Source organism: Arvicola amphibius, chromosome 8 (genome assembly GCF_903992535.2).
Source record: "Arvicola amphibius chromosome 8, mArvAmp1.2, whole genome shotgun sequence".
NCBI lineage: Eukaryota > Metazoa > Chordata > Mammalia > Rodentia > Cricetidae > Arvicola > Arvicola amphibius.
Genome location: NC_052054.1, coordinates 124950701 through 124973869, shown reverse-complemented (window position 1 = coordinate 124973869; position 23169 = coordinate 124950701). Strand labels below are relative to the sequence as shown.

General features: G+C 37.0%; 1 protein-coding gene across 1 annotated transcript in view; it reads left to right on the top strand.

Moving 5' to 3' along the window:
• Positions 1–23169, top strand: part of Map2 (microtubule associated protein 2) — a 268877-nt gene that overhangs the window by 203396 nt on the left and 42312 nt on the right. The window contains 2 exon segments of the mRNA XM_042055511.1: positions 2753–3037; positions 21161–21274. Of these exon segments, the coding sequence (XP_041911445.1) occupies positions 2776–3037; positions 21161–21274 (376 nt within the window). The 5' untranslated portion in view covers positions 2753–2775.

Sequence of the window (23169 nt, the reverse complement as noted above, 5' to 3'; positions counted from 1 at the left end):
ATTTACAAACAAGTAAACCAAACTAGTCATTAAAAAATCAGGCATATTCAATGGAGTGCAATTGTATGATTTATTTGAGTAGTACTCTTCAACCCAGAAGTCTTAGAGGAACCTAGAGATGGAAATTAAATATAGTATAGTATCTTAGCTAGAACCCAGAAACAGACAAACAAATAGTGGGCACTACACTATATGTTCTAGCTAATAATGTATTGATATTGTTTTATTAACTATAATGTGTCATATTATTAAAAGATGTTCAGAATTTATAAAGATGTTCAGAATCTTATAAAGATGAATTGTGGAAACACTATACTACCCATTCGTTTTCTCTACAGAACTGAAAGTATATAGGACACAAAGCCTATTTGTTCTTTAAAACAATACATGAGAAAAGCCCAGACTTCTTCATGTAATTTTTTTCTGTATTCACTATTTATTCTGTGTGCTCACACATGCACATGTGTGTGCGCATGCACACACACACACACACACACACAAACACACACAAATCAGGAATAGTAAGACATGAAGCTGCCCAGAGACTCGGATGCTATGGAAGGCAGCTCTATATCCAGAATGTGGCTATTTGAATCTAGATAATTCACTTCATCTCTAAGATGTGTGAAGATACTATAACAATTTAAAAAGCACTGTGTTTAGATTCTTATATCAGGCAGTTTGATATTTGACTGGTACACAGTGCAGGATGGGATGGGGGTAGAATGTTGCTGGATCACTGTATAAAATAGACATATTTAGTTTCTCATACATACACGCAGGGAAGTTAGTCCTGAGAATATGTTCGTCCCATCAGGTTCCATTCCTGGGATGTTTGTCATACCGCTCAGGATGCTTATTGGGCCCTTAGTAATAGCTCAGGACAGATTTGCAAGCAAGTCTAGCATGTGCTTGACCAAGTTTCCAAGTTCCTATCATTTCACTAGAAATTGTAGAAACACCACCTAAAATGATTACATGTAATGACTGGTTGTCTATAAGTGGTGGGGTAATTATTATAACCATAACAAACACAACTACTAATGTTTTCTTTGTGTTGTTTGCTTTAATTTTGTAATCAGTGAAACTAGGAATTGTTGGGAAAAAATCTCTTTGTATACTAAGTTCTTTGTACATTGTATGCAATATAGATACTCCTGGTTTGTTCATGAATCCTTCAGTCCACATTTTTAAATCGAAGCTCTGTATATGCTGCTTAACTACGATTTTATAAACTATAAACAGAATACTTTGAAAACAAATTTGGAGGCACTCTGGTGTTAGAATCAGTTAGATGAATGGACTTATTAACTTGTCTAATTTCTGGTTTTTGTGTTTTTGATATGCGTCAAAAGCAAAGAACAGCCCTGACTTCAGAAGCAGGGCTAGCAAGATGGTTCAGCAGCTAAAAGTGCTTGTTAGCCAACAGAACCAACCTAATGACTTCAGTTCAGTACCCAGAACCCACATAAAAGTGGAAGCAGAGGTTCCATCGACCCCATAAAGTTGTCCTCTGTCATATACATGAACACCCAGGCACATGTTTGCTCGTATGCACACACACACAAATAATAAGTATATGTAAATTCAGTAAACTATAAGTGCTTCTTAGAAATCTGGTAGGAAAGTTTGCTTCCATAACAGCTTAATTTATATGTGGGATCTATAAACAGCTGGGAGCAAGAAGTAGATTCTTCCTAACAATGCCTTTGTTTGTTTGGAAGTCTTTGCTTTGGTTACTCTTTACAAAAAAAAAAAAAAAAAAAAAAAAAAATGCTCCTCATTTCCATTAGAATCATTGCATATGTTGTCATCCACTGTGTGGGGACAATAAGCCATCAATAAGACTACATCAAACTGAGAGGTGACTCATCCTGTCAGATTCATCTCTAAACTTAGCATCCGCATGTAAGAAAGAGAAGGTCATACGGTATCTGCCATTCACGTAAGGTTGAGAAAATGCCTCCTCCACAGCGAATCCATCCTGTGCTGTAATTCACAGCTTCCTCCTTACGTCAATGCCCTAGTGTTTTCAAACCCTGCTTGACTTAGCAGTGGAATGATATCATGAAAGAAGGCATAGTTCTAACACAATTGTGTTCATGTTTTACCTGTGAGATTTGTACTTGTAGAAAAATGTCAGACTTTCTCAAATTATAGGTATTATGTTTGTTGGAAAATTTTAGTCTGTAACCTTCACTCATTACATTACAGTAATCAGAAAACTATCGAATTGACTTGGCATAAATACTAGTAAAATTTAAGTGCTGGCCATTTTCTCTTCCTGGTTCTCTTGAAAGTTGTGTTTTTAAAGAGTAGTTGAGTGTGGTCTGATAATCTAAATTTCCTCCAGTCATTTCTCTTCCTGCCTTTTTCTACTTAATTTTCTCACACTGTGAATTCCCCCAGCGCACATGCTTTGCCTAAAGGCTCAATATTTAGAATGTATGTCAAAGACATTGGTTAACATGTGTCCTGAGACACGGTTGTGCTTTTTGTGCTGTTTTATTTTGTTTAGAGAATATATAGGATTTCATGGAATATTCCAGACATGCTCTGCAAAAACAATGAAAATGTAAAAGTTATTGTATTAATAATATCTGTCATTTTTTTTAAAGAATGTGATCAATAAAGCAAGCCTTTTGTTTTGAAATTTGATTTGACCTCAAATTTCCCCTCTTTTGCTACTGATGTTTTTAGATCAGGAAACTGTCCCCAAAGTGATAACTAACACACACACTTCTGTCTTCAGGAGACAGTACAAAGCTCTGAAGGATGGCTGATGAGCGGAAGGACGATGGGAAGGCGCCACACTGGACGTCAGCCTCACTGACAGAGGCAGCTGCACACCCTCACCCTCCAGAGATGAAGGATCAAGGCGGGGCAGGGGAAGGGCTGAGCCGCAGCGCCAATGGATTTCCATACAGAGAGGAGGAGGAGGGCGCCTTTGGGGAGCACGGGTCACAGGGCACCTATTCAGATACCAAAGAGAACGGCATCAATGGAGAGCTGACCTCGGCTGACAGAGAAACAGCAGGTAACTGAGGGGCCGCAAGGACTTCTTTATGCTTTGTAGTCAGCTGCTCTGCAAGTGAATTAATTTGCAGCAGCTGGTCCTGTCACTTTTCAAGGACGAGAGTCCTATTAGGAGGAATCAGTGCCCTGGCAAACTATGCACCAAGAACCATGGCAGTTAGTGTGACTTCCCCAACTTGGTTGTAGTCTTGATATTGTTCTCAGCATAATTTTTACTACCCTAATTTTTATGGGCAAAATACTCAGTGCATGGTTATCTCGCTATGAACAGTCAGTATTTTAACCCATTGGGGGGAAAATAATGTTTTCTTCTTATTAGCTTAAGTAGCATTGGGAGTGACTAAGTCCAAGGGCTTGATTAGAGAGGCATAATTCTTTTTATTGTAGAAAGAACAGTGAAAAGTACCCCATCAGTCTTTCAAATGAGAAGTATGGAAAGGCAATCTTTAAAGGGGATTGTTTTTACTTATGGAAAATTTTTCCAACTATCTTCTGAGGTACCAAATAAATTCACAGGGTTATACCAAGATAGTGTAAGTATTCTTTGAAGTACAGGGTAGCTTTGCCTGTCAAACACCGCAGAAGCCATTAGCTTGTGGTGGTTCTGTTTCACCGTTAGCACAAGCTGTCTCCCTCTTAAAGATTGGACGTCTTCTTCACTAAGTTGAATCCTCTGCAGTTGCTCTGATACAAAGCCCCTGGGAATTCCATGAAACCCTGCAGAATTCCATGAGAATGGGAAAAGAGATTGGATATATTTCTTGACTGAAACAGGAAATTCAGAATCTATGTAGTGCTCCAAGGAGACATACATCTTATTAATAAGACACTGTGGTTGAAAAATGAAGTGAAAATAGGCCTGCCTTTCAGGGTTACAGTGAGGATGAGGGTACAAAGCCAGTGTTCCAAGACATAGTATCTGTTAGCTGCCATCATTGTGAGTAGCAGTGGTGGTGGCACTCTTGAACAAGGGCTTTTTATCTCTGGCCGAATACAGTGGAGCTGGCTGAGGGTGGGACTTCCCACTGAAAGGACTCTGATAGGTTTGAGGCATAAGGGGATGAGGACAAGCTACAGCTTCATGGTTAGAAAGAAGGAAAGAGTTGATGGTGTCCTTATCACATCCTGCAGCCCCTGGCTTTATAGCTGCAGTGTTCAATACATGTGTGCTGGACCAGCAATGGAATGAATAGGAAAAGGCAAAGACAGTCTTTTTCAAATTAACTTGAAAACTATACTTTCATCCCTGATTTTAGAGTCCTTTGTTATTACACTCCTGTTGGCTCGTTTTTTGTGTTTGTTTTTGTTTTTGAGGAGGATACCACTCAAGCTGTCCTTGAGCTTACTGTATAGTCCAGACTCTACTTAAAGTCAAGGTTATTCCCTTATTTCAGCTTCCCAAGTGCTAGGATTATAGGCATAAGTCACCATGCCAGACTAGCTATGTCTCTTATAGACTCCCATGGAGCCATACAATGCAATATAGAAAAATTACTGTATATAGTATGCTTGGTCAAGCCATGAACAACTAGTATCATGTAATATCCTATTTATTCGGTGATCTTAATGAAGTATTTAACAGCTCAGAAAAATTTATTTGTCAGGTCAGTGTGTGCTTGCCAGCTTCCTTGAGAAGATAATATATATAAAAATTAGATTCAACTCACAAGTATTTCCTTTCTGTGATGGTGTCAGGAACATCCAGTGTTTATTGTGCAGTTCTCTCAACATGAATCAAATGAGCCTTGTGTTATCCTAGAGAAATCAATTTCTAAGTATTCTTATGTGTGCTCACAGTGACAGAGGTGGTACATCGTCATCTGTGTGATTTTTAAACTAACTCTTTTCTAAAAAAATAACAGGCCAATTACTGAGCCCCTAAGATGTGCCAGTGTGGAAAGCTGTAGTGATAGAAGAATATAAAATTTGGTTTCCTCATACTTACAGAAATGCTCCAGTGATAAATCAATAATCAGCTTCTTCCCAAACAAGTTTAATAAAATAATAGCTATTGTCATTGATGATTTATAATTTTCTTAAAATATGTGTTATAAATCATTACCTGTGTATGCAAATACGCCTAAATCTCAAATATGCCATTTTTTAAATGCTATGCCTTGAGGGTGGTGACCTCATTGGAACTGGCATTATATTTGGAGGTGAGCATTTCAAGAATGACCAAAGAGCTCATTCTTTTTTATTTACCTACATTGTAAAAGTATACCACGTTTATCCCATAAAATATAATCTTCAAAAAAAAAAACTGTTCACATAAAACACTCCTCAGGGGAAGAAGGTCCTCAGCTATGATTGTAGTGACCAGGAAATCCCTAGTTGACTCAAAAATGTTGTCTCTTCATTTTCAGAAGTCTTTTACCTGAGTTTGTAACCTCTTTATAAACAGAATTTAAAATGGAAGCTCTGTTTCCCTAATACTGGGCCCCTTCAGCCTTGTGCCCTGCTTTGTCATGTACCACTTGACTATTCATTTCATGTATGGGCTTTAACACTTTTTAAAGATGCACGTCCATGGCCAACTTCTCTTTGTTCTTGTGCACTGAGACCAGTATTGGAAAGCAGGATGTGTTAGAAGGCAATGATATTTTAATTGTATTTCTTTAGCCTGCCCAGATGTTCCCTGCCATACAATGTAAAACGAGCCCATAGAAAGAGGGGTGGAATTATTTTCTCAACTCTAATTTTGATGATTTATTTCTCTGTCCTTTTTAAAGGACACACAGGAACATGTAAAAGCATGTGAAGATATTCAGAATCAAGCTACCTAACCAAAGGATAGTTTTTGACTTTTAAAATTGTTTTCCAAAGCATAATTGAGAAGAAAAAAAATGGCTTGTAATAATCCCTTCCTTTCTTTTGCACTTTATTGAAGAAAGCAACGAAATACATTTTGACCCTCATGGAGTTTTGGATCAGAATGACAATAAGACATATCATCCATAAGCTTCTTATGCAGGAGCAAGGCTCAAAGTTTTATTAGAATTCATATTAAGATAGCATGAGGTTACTTGAAAAGAGACAGACGGGTTGATTGGTATCTGTAAAATCTATAAATCTTGTATTAAAAATCTATAAAATTTTTGATCAGAACATCATTATAGAAAGTGGAAGTTTAAAGTTACCTTTCAAGTGACATTTTAAGGATGTGGAGACATGGTTTCTATAGTCCGTATGTTTGTGACTTGTCAATGTAACTGACTGTCACTTCGTTTGGTATCCTGAAATCTAAGGCATAGAATTTTACCCTTACTACACCTAATTATGAAATAATTTTAATATAATATTTTCTGATTGAAAAAGCCAGATCTGAAAAGTATTAATTCTGCATTGCTCACATTGCTCAGAGCACTATTACCTGTCCAAAGATAGAAAAGTCTTTGGCTCCTTTCCATTCCTCAGGGTTGCTTGACAAACTGGAGCCTGCTTCTCCTTGTCCTTGTTGACATCCATGGGTAGAGCCAACTGTGAATTAAATGAACTTGAAAGAAATGGTGTTTGGAGAGGATAAGGATATTTCTGCTATTCATTGTCCCTTATGCAATACAGTATATTCATTTTTAACATAGAATTTATACACTGTATCCAATAATATACACAGTCTAGAGATGATTTAAAGCATATAGGAGGATTTCAGAGGCTTCAAGCAAACATGACATTTTATGTAAGGACCTGAACAATGTGTTGATGTTACAGGGATTTTTCAGCCATCACCCCAGCCAAGGACACAGAAGGATAATTGTGTACTTAGAACCACAGCTTGGAAATTTGTATAGCATCACAGTTTCCACATGGCTCTCCAGTTTGTATACTATTTTGATCAATTTTGCCATTTTGAGATGTCTACAGAGACATCTGTCATTCATGTTTTCATTTTCAAATGAGAAAATTAGAGCACAGACTGCTTAAAAGAGTTATTCAGAGGGCTGGAGAGATAGCTTAGGGGTTAAGAGTACTAACTGCTCCTCCAGAGGTCCTGAGTTCAATTCCCAGCAACCACATGGTGGCTCACAACCATCTGTAAGGAGATTTGGTGCCCTCTTCTGGCCTGCAGGCATGCATGCAGACAGAACACTGTATAATAAATAAAGACAAATCTTTTTTTTTAAAAAAAAAAGAGTTGTTCAGAGATGCACATTTAGAAGATGAGGGGGTTGAACAAAGAACCTTAAGACCAGGAACCCTGTGAAACTTGCTTTCATTCTGAGCAGTCCATTCCCTAAGAAAAGACATGTAAATTTTGTGTATACTTTATCATTTATTTACCTTCTAAGCAGGCTGCTGACTGTCGAGGCTTTCAAGATTTCTTTATATTGAGGTTATTCTTCTTGGCTCACAGAATTAATCTTGTAAATATTAGCATTTGCCCTTTGTTGGAAAACATTACTGGAACCTGGTCATTCCCTTGCCATCGTTTCAAATAATACAATGGTTATGTGGAAGGAATCTAGAAGACGAGCCTTCACGTCTAACCCTCCTCAGGTGTAGTCAACCCCTAAGAGCATTTACTAAGAGGGTCCAGGCTTCCTGCCTTGTAGAAGACCGCTAGTCTGCCGCCCTTTGCAACAGTCGTCCATGGCAGGCAACGTCTGCATTTCTCTTACATAACTCACAGGTACACTCCGGGTCCATGGCATAAAATCCTAAGTGTGATTCTCAATTTCCTCCTAAGTGGAGAAAGAAAGGAGGAAAAGGAGAAAAAGACTTTTATAGGTGTCAATATACACAAGTGATCAAAAGCAGACTTTGGTGACTTCAGCTGACCTCAGGCATGGTGTTTGAATGCCGATAGGGACAAAACAAGTCATGGAATGAAGTGGTTCTTTTTTGGATATCACTTGGGGTAAATATAAAAATTGAAGGGCATTGCTTTACCTTACTCCTAACTATTCCCTACGATGTCTTTGTTTTCCTAGCATGTCTATATTTTTAGATCTGCCCCCTACCCAGGAGATAGCATAGCCTTTCCTATATTTTAACATCCCCATCACTCAAGCAACCCCATGACAGACAGACCCAGGCAATACATTTATTGTTGCAGAGATTACATATTGAAGCTGGAAAGTACATGATGGGGTGATGGGGGCAAGGTTGGCATCACTCATACGAAAGCAGCAGATAGCTCTAAGCTTCTCTCTGTTCTCCCTTTGATACCTTAGAAAAGTGAAGCCTGCTTTTTGTTACCCCCATCCTCCCTGCCTCCATTTTAAATTGAGATCCCCTTTAAAATACGATCTATGGAATATACTATATTAATTATACAGAGCCAAATAGTGCAGTGCCATTTCTCCAGCAAAATGACTAAAGCTATCCTCATCAGTCCCTGAGGCGAATAAACAAGCAGTTCTAACAATACAAAAGGCTGCAGATTTTCTTCTTCTTGTTGCCATGCCAACCACTCATTGCTCTGGCTGCCATTTCCCTGAGCTCCGCAGAGAGAGGCGTGTGCAGAGCAGTTACTTAGCATTCAAGGGTGGATCTGCAGAAAAACACACAGCCTTACTGCAAAGCGTCAGGCCTGGCGGCACCGGTGGATGAAACCAGAAAACGGAGACCTTTTCAGTGTTTTCTTCATGAAGGTTAGGCATTTGGGCTAGAAAGAATGAGAGAGAGATGGGTTGTTTTTTTTAATGAAGACAGTTCCACAGGGTTTGTGTATGTTGTTTGCTTTGTCCGCTGTGGACTCTAGCAGAGGAAGTGGGTGTTCATTTCTGTCATACTATGTGGCTTGTTGTGTTGATGCCTACTGGGTCTGAGCCTATCCGGCCCAGTTTACATGGACGGGGTCATAAAGAATGCTGGCTCTTGCTTCCGGGAAGGGATGGGCTTCTAGATACCAGGTAATCCCAGCTAGATCTTTCTATGGCTTACAAAATACAGGAAAGGATGCGCACTGAAAAAAAAGTTTCTCATTTAAATATGCAGTTGCTTGGCGCTTGTCCCATAATGTTTGCTTCTTGGTCACAGTGAGATGGCATTGTGTTAAGCCAGTAATTCTGAATCAAAATATTAGAAAAGTCAGTTTCTCAAGACTGCTTTTTATCAAACCCAGTGACTCAACAAATTGGAATATTGATTTCTTTTTTGGAATTTTAAATACCTACAGACTTTTGAGTCGTGGAGAGCAAAGCTCTGCACTCTGCATACATATACACACATACAACACACACCACACATGCACACATTCACACACATATACACATACACACATACAACACACACCACACATGCACACATTCACACACATATACACATACATATACACACATGCTTACACATACATACACCCATACATATATATTGTATTAAATATAAGTATAATTTAATTATATTTTACATTTTTGAAACTTTCCCTTATTCTGTATTTTCTAAAGTCTTACTGTGTTTTCTCCTTTCTAATTTGCTATTGTCTTTTCTCATTGTGATTTCTTTCATTGCATTCTAATTTCTGAGGGTTAAGGAAAAATCTTTTTTGTTTAAAATGAATATGGGAACATAATAAAGGAAGTAGCTCTTCCGAGATTCATTTCTAGACTTTGGTAAGCCTTTTATTTGATTAATAGTATAGAAGACCTTTTGATATTCCCTCTATTTGTAAGTATTCTTTCCTCACGAACCAAAAAAAAAAGGACATAGAGAGGAAAGGAGGGAAGGAGGAAGGGAGGGAGGGAGGAAGGGAGGGGGGAGGGGAGAAGGGAGGGAGGGAGGGAGGGAGGGAGGGAGAGAATGGAAAAGAAAGAAATGTAGTATTTTCAACAATAATTTTCCAGGTATCTTGAGCATTTATAAATCACCAAGCAATAATGTGCTATTTAAATTTTTATAGTTGAATATATTTACGTGTCCATGCATGCATAAATGTATACATACTTTGATAATATTGCTAGTTTTTATCAGAACTCTTTGGCATTAAATGACAAGTATCTGGGCTTTAGTTTTCTTTTGTTGCAGTTGAAAGGTTACTGAATAGATGGGGAATATTTCTCAATCGACACTCCCCTTTTTTTCCACAAGCTACCTAGATACACTGATTTTCTGCTTTGGTGTGTATAGCTCTTCCCTTCCTCCTGGTACCCTTCATGCTTCATTGCTCCTTAGCACAGTTACAAAGAGCATTTGCACCTGCTCTCGGGGGAAGATGGAAATTCATATCAGGAGCAGATGAACAGAGCAACCGGCGCCGCTTTACAACCCTGGTACTGTTAGTCTTATCTGACCAGGCGTTGTGAATCCCGGGAGAAAAGACTGAACCGCATGCTACCAGCTCACTAAGCAGCAACTCTCAGAAAATGAGCCACACTGTTCAACTACACTCATAAAAAATACAGTTTGAACCTTAAAAAAAAAAAAAAAAAAAAAAAAACCAGTGTGTGCTTCGGGCTCTCCTTCAACTTTTAACCGCTATGCAAATGCTAGGTGCTTACTAAAATACAAATATGAAAGCAAAATGTCAATATTAAAAATGTATTGCAAGGATACTCAAAATTTCACAAAGCATTAAACTTAGGTAGATAAGGTAGAAAGGATCTAAACTCCAGGGGGGGAAAAAATCATCTATAGCAGAGAATCCTGAACATCAGCCTTGAGTCTAAATTGTAAGTACAGATCAGGACTGGACTGGCAAATGCGTTCTGCCTTTCTTTACAGGCTTCTCCATCCTGAATGATCAGCCCTCTCAATGAACTAAAAACCTTCTTTTTGTATCACAGTTGCAAGGTGCCATGCCAGTGTATGGTGGCAGAGAGCCGCTGTGTTCTCCTTCCTCTGGTGAGGCTTTCCTAAGTACCTGTACGGACTAATGGTTGTGTGTCGCTGTGAAAGCAACCTTTCAATGTCTCTCTTTACTGAAGGTTATTTATTAGCTAGTTCTTATTCCAGACTGTAAATGTTTGGATTTCTACTCTGCTTTTCTCCTTCCTTTGACATATATTACTTCTATTTTCCTGGTGCAGTGTCTAATAAATATTTTATTTAATACAGAAAAGAGATTGAGAATTCATGTGTAAAGGTAAGAATGAGAATCACATAGACAAAGATTGTGCTCCAAAAGGATACTGCAGTGTGATTAATGAATTCGTGGGAAAAGACTGAGTCAGAAACAATACACTGGCGATGAAAGAATAAATTGAAAAATCTTTGAGACGAGGCTGGATTCATTGTAAAGAGGAGAGAGCTGTTGGTTACAGCAGAAAAACATTTAAAAGTATCTCTATAATGCTTTGTGGGGGAAATGCTACCAGAAGTGACTTTCTCTAATAATGGGGGTTAGGGTTAGAGGATTGGGAATAGCAAAAATATGTAACATCTAATCAGAGACATTTGCTTGATAACTGCCAAATGGGAATAATAATATGAAAAGATCAGCCAAACTTCTGAGAGACATAAAATTCTAACAGATAGGAATCATACAGATGCCCAGTAGTTCTCTATTTTCATTTTTACAAAATTAAGTTCAATGTAACATTGACCTGGATTCGAAATTTCCCAAAAGTAGCTTGAGATGGGAACACAGACCTTAAGTTTTTTGGATCCTCTGTGTTGTAAGGTAAAGACTGATTCTTGTTATGGGTCAAGAACACAGCAAATCCCAATCCTGATTAAAGGACGGCCTGAGCCTTGAAGCACGTTGCGTGTTCTCCATCATGGCTGAACTGACAGTGACATGGAAAGCTAATACCCTGATTCTGAAAGTCATCTCAGCAAAAACTGAGTGCTGTCCATTTTCCCTGTTTCATCTCTGGGTCTACGAAATGACTTGCAAATGGTAAGGGCTTGGATAGTAAACAGTACTTCTGCATTGAAATAGGGAAATTATACATGGACTATAGGAAAAATAAGTTTTGCTTGTAGACAGGACTGAGCATTGTACCTAGGACCTTGTTCTTATAAGCAACCTCTTTACTGTGACCTACATCCCAATCCTAGGAAAATGTGGGGTTTTTTTTTAATGATGGCTTTATTTTAACTCATTGTTTAAAAAGGGCTTCCTGTGATGTATCATTTTCTTTTCTTTTTGCATAAGTTGAATTACAAACACCTGTTTCCTTTATAAGCAACAAAGAAGGTCAGAGAATTGACTGAATATGTGTTCTCCTTGGAGAGTGTTTTAGTTACGTGCCCAAACGCATCCCTTCCTTTAAAAAGAGGAGCAAAGCCCTGAAACATTGAAAAGACTGAATGAGGATTGGAATGGATCACGGTGAAGTCTCATGGCCTGGACGTGTGAGAGCCTGGGGTTAATCCCCAGTACTGAAAAGTAAATTCCACTAGACTGCAGTTGCTGTTCTTGTGCTGTTCTGAAAGGTGACACACGTGTTGAGATGTAAAAACTGCTTAGATTTTCTTTCTCCCCAACCCCTTTTTGGTTTTTAATTGACATGGGGATTATGGATAGACACGAATGAGCTTTGAAAATTGACCTTTTCCTCAAAAAAAAAAAAATGAAAAGAAGGCACTATGTTGAAACAGTATCATAAAGCATGTTAGATACTGTCTTTGGGGCATTTCTTGCATAACTCTTCTAAGTCCTTATTATTATAGGAAACAAATGATTACATTGCAACCCAAAATGTCGCCACTATGAAAATCATAGTTTAGGAGAGCAAGTTCATTTAGTTGGGCTAACAGTCATTCCGTTTCCATGCAATGACCTGTCAGCATATTGTAAGAAAGTATTCCGTTCTCACTGGACCACATTTGACTTGTGCATCTGATCAAGTACATTAGGGATTCTGCTCAAGAACTTGGCTGTTGGTGTCAAAGGTGAATTCACATATGACCAGTATCAGTTCACAAATTTAAAAATGTATCCTCTGTTATGAATTACATTGAGAAAATACTGAGCTTGTCTTCACTAAGAGGAAATGTTCCGAGTCCTCTGCGCCTCAATTCTCTGGAGTGACAGAAGGGAACCTCTACGGAAGCACAGGGTCTCAGTCTTCACCAGATCCGATGGAAAAAGCAGTTAACCAATTATGATACGATAATTTAGAAACAATTTTATTAAACCATTGAGATAGTCTTAATTACAACATCAAGATATTCCTTCCACTATGGTCTACAGATTTTTAGATGAGTCACTAGTTAGTATAGTACTGTATTAAAACTTTTCTTTCTGTGACTTTTGTTGAACCAAGACATTCCACCTTTGTTTCATGTTACTATTCCCAGTTACATAATGAAAATTTTTTAAAAAGGGGGGAGCAGAGGTGGGTCCTTGGGAGTGTTTTTGCTTTACCTTTTCTGTAAGAAAGTAAACCCACACTACCAATTCATGTAAAACACTTTGGAGGAATGGGAGGTGGCTGTAGACGCTGGGGATCAGAGGTTCTTCAAGTTAGAGAAACCAGGCAGGCTTCGGTATACTCTTAGTAACAGGAATCGGTTATCAGTGATGTTTTTGTACGGAAATTGTAGAATTTCATGGGAAATCTGAGTTTCCATATTTTCAGGAAGCTCCATAAACGTCTTCCATAGGCTTCTGATCCCCTTACTAAATCAATCTCTGTCTGTGATTGGAGAGTACAGCATATGCTACAACATCCTCTTTCTACTGCCCTAAGCAAAGTTCAGAAGGAAACCAAACCTGCCTTGAGCGCTTTTCTGATAGCTTTCTCTATTCTCTTTCCTTGGTGTCTTTAAGTTGTCAGTGGTCACGAGCCCATATTACGCTGCTCACCCACACTTCCCTCTTACAAAGCCTACTCACCTTTCCCTACAGCGTGCCCACCCTGATGGCCAATTACCTTCCATCCTCGCTCTACCACTCCATCAAAATGCATGCTTCTCTCTCTGCTGGGCTCCCAGTCAAAGGATAAATGCAGTAATAGGAATTTAAATATATCTAAATACTAATAGAGATTGAGAAAACTAAACAACATTGAAGCAAAGTCATCTGTGCAAACTTTTATTTAAGTGGCTCCCCTGGGTATATTTTATGAAATTTGTAAGTTTGTACAGATTTTTTTTTGGTCTACTACTGCTTGTTTCTTACATATCTTTCATAAATCTTACAGTTGGAGAGATACTTTCATCAGTCCACAAAAATTAATCATTGCTTTAGAATATTTTTCATGAAAAAATTTTAGAAATCATCAAAGGCTTTTCTTTTTCTTTTTATGATTATATCAACTACAAAAGCAATATTGAATATTACATTTCTTTTCCTACTTAGAACTGTGCTCTTGGAAAGTCATTCTATTTTGCTACTAATTGGTTGGTCCTAGCAGAATGTGTTTATTGTTCATGTGTTGTACTTCTCTGGAAGTTTCCAGTGAAGGCAACCACTTACATTGTGCTGTGGCTGAACTTTTATTTAATTATACTATTAATAATAGAGATATATTCCTCTCATTTTTTTTTACCATCGGTATTTCAATTCTTCTAATTTTATTGTAGTTTTTAAGATTGTGAACAGTGATTATATGTATATATGTCATTAGTTTTTGAAAAATATAAAGATATACAACAAGTAACATATAATAAAATCCCTTCAAGTGCTAGAACAAAGAAAATATAATACAGTTGCTGTGTCTAAAATAAAATGTGTGGTTAGAATATGGACAATCACTTGCTTAGTTTGTAACTCATAAGGCAAAGCTGGTGTTGCTGCTGAGAATGGCAGATTCTTTCTCAGAAATATGTTAGGACTGAACATTAACCAAACTGCACTTATGCAGAACTCATGTTGCCTTCTCTGTATGATGACTGAGTGAACAAAGTAATTTTTCTATAAAGGGATTCTTAAATTATATAAGAGCTTCCATAACTTGATCAAGTCATGCTGAGGATAACTAATTTAATGGTGTAAACCATATAACAATAACACTGGTTACGATAGAAAAAGCTATAAACATAACAGAGGTAACTAGTAAAGACTATTTCTGATATAGAAGGAATTTAAAATTGTTTCCTTTTTATCATATTGTTGCCCCCAGTCATTTCTGCGTTTTGTAGCTGCAGAATATTACTTCCATCATGACATGAAAGCTTACCTTCACTCCTGGTGCCCAAGGCTTTCGTGGTGTCCAGAGATGAGCCCTTTAAAGCCGGAAGGAAGTCCTACATAGTTCAGTGCTCACACACACAGATGGGCACGTGCATGCATACACATATATGTTCCGTGTATTCCACAGTTATTCTTTTTAAGGGTAGATTTATTCAAGCTCTCTTTGTTTTACCAATAATTTATCTTCACATTAATGTTTCTAATAATGCTTTATAATTCAGTCATTTGACAGTATAGTATGTTTCAAGATCTAGCAGAGAAGACACTACAAGTTTTCGAAAGTCTGCAAAGAATAGTGCATTTTTAATAAGATATAACATAGAACATTTAAGTCCCTCATTTGGTGTTATCAATCCCCCAATTCTAAAAATGATTATATTTAATTAGTTGTGATAAAAGCTGTTTGAAATTTTCAAGAAGTAAATTCTTCATTAATTTGATGTTTACCCAATTTTTTGGATGAGTAAAATATTATACTTTAATTAGCACATTTCTATTATATAAACTACAAGTCGCATCATAAATATGTATATGTATATATAATAGGACTAGAAATCACTGCCCAAACCTTAAACTAGAAAGTATAAGTATAAAGTTAGATAGGGACCATATTCACTTAACTATGTGTCTTTTACTTAAATATTTTCCTTTCTATTCTAATCTTGGACACTAAATTTAGAAATAAAATTTCCAAGAAGGTGTTGTTTCTGATCTTTGCTTGTCTAATTACTTTTAACTCAATGCATTACCATCCTCATGCTGTGGTCTTCCCTCACTGCTATTTATCTTAATTTGTTATGCCTTTCTCCTTAACCAAATTTGAAAATCAGGGCAGTCCAGTTAAATTTCTAAATGATTCATTTGAGTATGCCAAGGTATAATCTAGGTAGGATGATGGCTTTGAACATATACATTGAGGTAGGAATAGAGAGAGTGGGGAGGGGTAGACCAATGACTCAGCAATTAAGAGTGCAATGTGTGCTGCTCTTACAGAAGACCTGAGTTCAAATCCCAGCATCTAACCAGATGGCTCACAACTGACTCTAATTCCAGCTCCAGAACATCCAAACCATCATTTGCACATATCCACATGTAGAAATGGACACATACATGAAATTTTTTCATACATATAATTTTAAAATATTTTTTTAAAAGAGAAAAGGAAATCTTTCTATAACAATAATCCCTACTGATTTAGACATGACTTTAGACATGGCTATCAAAAGGGAGGCTTTATGAGTGGCCATAGAAGAATTAGTCAATAATCTGTGGCCACTTTTGGAACGTAAGAATGAAGACAAACAAAACATGTCCTTCCATAAGATTACCCTGGGCTTCAAAAACAATTGTGTGCAGGGGAGCAACATTTTTGTCTCTCCCAGGAATGACTAAGCTTTCTTACATTGTTTGAAACAGACACAAAATAAACCCCTTCCAGAAAACAAAAACCAAAAAACTGAACTCTATACAACTGTGATCTCTTTTCTTAAATGTCTGTCTTCATAAGTTGACTCTATGTACAATGTACTTGCCCTCTTAAATAGGTGGAGCCTTGTTTTGATCAGTATTCTTAGAAGAAATATCCAGAAGAAAGGGCTGCTGAGCAAAGCTGTGCGGCTGCAGTGTTGCCATAGTGACGCTGTGCATCAGCAGAGGTCTGAAGGGTGGGCTGTGTCAATGCCTAGTTCCTTAATTAATGCAAAGATGCCAGGAAAGCAAACAAACAAAACTCTCCAAAAATCTGTTCTTACATGCTTTCATGACTAGTGGATTCAAGGAAACACTTTCATAGGAGCCATTTACTCTCCAAATTAAGCAAGAAGCAAGGAATTTTCCTTTTTTCCCTCTTCATGAATTTATGGAGGGTGTTTGTTTAGCAGAGCACTGCGAACTACACAGTGCTTTCCTTGTTGACTAGATTCCAGCAGCAGCAGCAATTAACATTGGTTTCCTAGGCAACCATTTTGTACCCTACTGAGAAAAACCTTCTTGACAGGAGCATTCTGTCTTAAATTGTTTTGTTTTCCTTTTTCACCAAGTGTACGGTAGACTGATTTGTCATTTCTTTTAACACACCATTATTGTACCCACGACACTTCAAAGCAGAAACATTTAGTGGTTTTTATAGCCATATGGTTGAATTTACTGTCAATGCATCTTGGTTCACTTTTCACAAGCTGCAAGAAATCAACAAAAATATGTGTTCGGGCATTTGCCGATTTGCCTGGATTTTGTGTTCACAGTCTAACTGGTGAACCATTGCATGTTCAGGGAGGCACAGTTGGTCCTGATCCAGATCCATGGGCTGCACATTCAACACTTAGTGGGTCTACCAACAATGTTCCATCTTCACTCAAGACGCAGCTTAGAATTTTCAGCGCTGTTCAAAGGTTGTCAGCCCCATCAATTTTATTAATTAATTGGGTTTTAGTGGGCTAAAATCACAGTAACCATAGTATGAAGATGCAGCATGCCCAGATCCTGGGCCTGCCTTTAAAATCCTGCCATGACGAAGACTGAAGCAATAAGGTCCTCGGGATGGTGTGGTGTGGGCAGTCTGCGGGAGGACAAGGGCCTGCAGCAGCTGTAAGTACTGAGCTGTACGGTAGCACAGTGGTGCAAGGTCAGTTGAGACACCTTTCGTAAGACACAAAAGCCTGACACGGTGTCTGGTAGCCAGTGCCAAGCATTGAAGCAAGGAGGTATTCCAAATATTTTCCTAACTGATGACCTGTCTCTATGCTTCTCATCCTGTATCTTTATGTCATGTATTCTCATACTATCCAATAGTCAACAACTTTACAACTTTGTAAAAAGCTATGAGACAAATTAGATCCAGAGAAGTTACCCTTAATGTTCCTTCTCAATAGTTTGCAATCAGATGTACTTGAGTTATTTCTGAGTTTTCTTTTTTGTTATACAAGTTTTTCTTACAGACTTTTCTTGGCTATAACCGGACTTTACAGACAAGCTATTTTCATTGCCTATAGAAGCTCATTGTCATATTGACATTAATGATAAAATAGACTATCACAAGGTTAGCATTCAAAAACTAGTCAACTACTAGTAACTTCTCCAGTGCTAAATTGATGTTAATTTACAAAACATTTTAACATTCACAAAAGAGAAAACAGAAATATCATAGTACTCCTTGACTAATGTAATTTATAGCATAAACTAAAAAAAATTTCACTTCCCAAAAAGTTTTGAAGTTCAAAAATAAATGATTGAGATTTTTAAAATAGCTATTTACAATAAGCAGTATTAAACTTTCAACTATAGAAGTCTATATTACCTTTCAATTGTGTATGGTTGATAATAATTTATGGATAATACATTATTTTTAATCCTCTCAACAGCCAATTTCTAGTCATAAATTGTGTATTCATTTGAAAAAGAAAAAGAGAAGGTGGAGAAAATAAACAATGAAAACAATGCCTTTTGCTCTCTTACCTACAGGAGATGGCCTGCTGCTAGTTGTTCTAGTGAGCTTTAAGGCCAGCTAGCTCTTTGGCGCTCCATCCAGATGATAGTCCAGAGCTGGACTTGATGATAGGGATTCTGAATAGTTGGGACCCTAGGATTTATGCAACCAGGTTGGAGAGTAGAAAATTAGAGAAGGGGGGGAGGAGAGAAACAAGAGAAAGAGAAAAAAGGTGTTTTCTTTCTTCAAAACTTTGTCTTTGAAAAATACTTCTTCTGACCATCATTATAGACACAAATATTAACAACAATGAGTTATGGTATCAAAAGATAGTCATAATAATGTTAGCTTGGTGGGACTAGTCTCTCAGAATATACTGCCATGGCTGCTAGTGAGATATTGAAGTAGTAAGAACCATCTGGACATCTCTCTTTCATCAAGGATTCTTGGCGTGCTGTCTATTACATATTATGTAAGCACCTAGCTGAGATCCCACATCATCCCATGCACCAAAGGCTATTACTTGTTCCATTTTGTGAGAAGCACAATGAGTTCTAGTGAATGTATCAGGATAAAATAACTAGATGGTAGAAATTCTTCAGTACAGACCCATATTCCACTGAACTAAAGACTTAATAGTTCCTTAAAAACTTATCTTAAAGGATAGTTACCCCTTAAAAAGGTAAAAATATGGTTTGTGGGTGGGTGGGTGAGTGGATAGGTGGACAGGTGAATGGACAGATGGATGGAAGCAGTAGACATATGTAGGATGAATGAAAGATGTCATACATGATTAAATATATGAAATAATGAGTATATATATATATATAAGACAAGAGTCTTTATAATTTCACTTTTATTAGTTTGATTCTATGACTGTCATACTTGATCATTTGTGGTTTTTTGGTACATTTATTCTTAATTATCCGTGAGCTAACCCAAACCCTGAGTGAATTTGCTCCTATCCCAAGAGCCTGGCAATGGGGATGCAGAATCCACCCAGGAGAGATCTAATTACATTTCTGCTAGGGAAAAAAAAAAAGCCATCTCTTGCTTCGTAGGGAAAACTACCATTAATATCTTGTTGATAAATTACTTTGCCTCTTTCAAGGAAGATTATAAATTCACTGGACCATATGAAACCCCCAGAGCTCCTGGTCAGGGTCATGTTTCCAAATACAGTGAAGTTTTGAATAGAAGGCATATAATTTTCTATTTGAAAAAATTTAATAATTTTATTATTCCAAATAACTGTAACACATTAGTTAACCCAATATGAACTTGGCTTCCTCATAGGTTATTAGATTAGTCTTAAAATAGAATTTTTTAAAATCAAAAATGAATGCTGGGATTTCAATCCAAAGTCTTATGCATACAAGGCAAACACTGTATCACTTAACTACATATCCAGCTCCTGATAAACTTTTTAAAAAATAGGAAAGTTTAACAAGCCTTCCAAGATCATGTTAAAATTATTTTCTGACAAATATACTAAACGTGTACAAAAATAAAGTCACCTCATTCATAAGTTATGTTCACTGGAAACCAAAAGTACATTTCTAAATTAGCTTTCCCCCAAACAAAAATAACAAATTCAAATTTCTTAGGATTTCTTTCCAATAGAAACTAAGTTACTGGTCACCAATGAAACATGATAATGTGTTACAGTGTGTTTGTGAAGGGTGAATCTGAAGACATGGACCAGGGGCATGCATGCCTTCAGTTCTCTACTTCCTTGTCTCTACTTGGACTGTTTTAAAACTCCTTTATAAAATGCCCACAGTGTCATTTTGTCTGTTTTGTATGAATCCATTCTGCATGACTCAAGTTCTATTATGTTATAAACAATTAACTTTTGGTTGATACCGACAGGCAGTCCTGCACAAAAGATTGAAATATTGTAGCAATGCTGAGTTATAATTTTGTCACATAAGCTAATGATAACTGTGCTTTTTATTAATATTTTCTTAATAAAAAGAGCTTCAACTCATATAAAAATGTTGTAGATGATAGTTAATTAATGGTCAGGTACTTAGGACTCCAGTTTAAATGATACTCTTCTAAAATGTGTCAAATTCTTACAAAGTATATGAAGTAACTGTGCCTTTTTAAAGTTGGCAATCATAATGTGGACTATGGTTTATTTCTAATTTGTGTGAATAACATGAACAAAAACTTTTATATTTGTTTTCTACCCTTTTGCAAAGAAAAAAAAAATAATCATACTGTGTTAAGTATCCAGTCTAGCCAAAAACTTGGTGAGAAAGGCTTCAAGAATTGTGTGGGTGTCGAAAGAAATCACCCAGGACTGTGGATGTTTACCACATGGGTAATCACATATCTCTCAGCACAGTTCCAAATGCTGCTGAAGGATACTAAATGTTGCATCAGTGCTAATAAGAAGATTCAAGAATGATCTAGAAGACAAGGATCATGTTTTCCCAATGTCTGCTGTGTCTGTACTACCTCTCTTACTCCCAGTTTTCTGGAAAACACTGGAATGCAAGAAGCATCCTCAACTGATGACTCTTAAATGCTAGACTTGCATTGAACAATTAATGTATCTGAGAATCTCCAAATCCTAAAGTTGTTCTTTTTAAATACTGTTGATCAATTCTTGAAGCTCTCCGGTTGGACTTCTGGTCACTATATGATCTTTTGTTACTGTTTATTTGCAGAGGAAGTATCTGCAAGGATAGTTCAAGTAGTCACGGCTGAAGCTGTAGCAGTCCTGAAAGGTGAACAAGAGAAAGAAGCCCAACACAAAGACCAGTCCGCAGCTCTGCCATTAGGTAAATAAGAAAAGCCGAGGTCGGGACAAGCATGTGCTGCCCCTTGTCACAGCAGAGAGTCTACTATGTCACAGCATATATTCTACTTTGTACATACTTCGTCTATAAGGCCACCTGCCACCTCTACCAGAAGAAGGAGGACTTGTTTTCACCCCCCCACCCCATGGTGATAGGTTTTAGGGTAATATGTTTGTTGTTAGACATGATAACCCTTTTTTTGTTTATTAAATCACTATTTTATGACTCCATGTACATGAAGTGAGATGAAGCTTCCATTAGAAATGACTATCTTTCCTTATGGGTTCAACTACATGAAACCAGTAGCTAGTACTTTGTTAGAGTCATCAGTGACGTGAATCACATAGGAGAGACTTACCTTGTGATTTGAGAATCGACCATATAGCTCAACTAAGGGCACTTCAATAGCCTTGCCCTTTCCAATGGTCATAAATGCCCTTTAGTGCCACAGAGCCATGCAACACATAATTGCTGAGGAGGGCGCTCAGCCAAAGGCTTGCTGCCCTGCGCAAGTAGATATATAGATATGGATGTTGATACATAAATATGTAAATGCATAAATGATAGGTGATAGATGCAAAGATAAATTACAGTTACATAGATGATTAATAGAATACATATATTGCTAAGTGGATAGACTGAAACATATATATATTATAGTTGCTTAACTATTATATATATATATATATATATATATATATATATATATATATATGTTAGATAATAGAGACTGGATAGACCCTAGATAGGTGAATAAGTAGACAGATATACATGTATAAATGGAAGGAGACTTTCTAGGATTCAGTCTATTTCCTACACACATATGCCCAATCAGCCAAAAGACATGGCTTCTAAATCATAAAATTTTTTTCTTATTTTATAGCTCAGTGTATCCTTAATATTTTTCCTGATTAAGAATCCTTGAAGTGTTTGCTAAAAATCAAAAATAAGAATATTTTCCTTTTCCAGATTAAGAGTTTATAATATAGTCAATATTTGTCATTCTGAGTTTTTTAATATCAAGAGCTATCTTTCTCATGAACAGAATTGGAAAAAAATACCTAATTTAAAATGTTAACCTTTAATCTATCATTCACTCCAGTTCTTTGTTTCTTTGAAATAAAATTCAAGTTTTAAAGTTTTAAATCTTAAAAATATATGGCACAAATCTCAGAGTTGGGAGCTAAACACCTGATGTCACAAAGCCACCTCTAAGGTACAACTATATCATAAAACTTGAGTTCATGTAATGTATGGAATAGATGCAGCCACTGGCATTCATTGAGAACTATTGCCTTTGAAGCTCCTTCCCTGCATAGAAAGGTCACATGGAAGGTAAGTGTCCAGGAGGATGTCAGAGGTGGTTCAGAGCCCTGCCCAATATGCTAATTCACGGTGATACCAAAACCAGGAAATGGCCCAGCTCCCACTAGGTGGGTGGAGCTTGTCTGATGGCCACCATAGGCTGTGTGGCTTTACTCTTCCTTTCTGAAGGTGAAAGATAAAGGAAGTTTAACCTAAACTGGAGGTGAAATGTCATTTAAAATTTTATCAAGCAATGTGACTATGAATGAGCAAGATAATATTTGTTTCTAGACTTTGCAGAACATTCAAAAATTTGTTGTTTTTAATTAGACAGTTCTAATCCCAACCAAAATGCTTGCCTGGGTATATTATAATATAGTATCTCAGGGCTAAATGAAGCTACAAATTTAACTTGGATTTTTTTATTTAGAAATACAATAGAATTTTTTTCATTTGTTTCCGACTCATTTTTATGGAGAAAAGGCTTTTTATAAATACGGAATGTTAATCTTCTAAGTTGTCAACAGGTAAATCAGGTAAAGATAAGAGCTTCTTAGGAGTCTGTTTGCAGA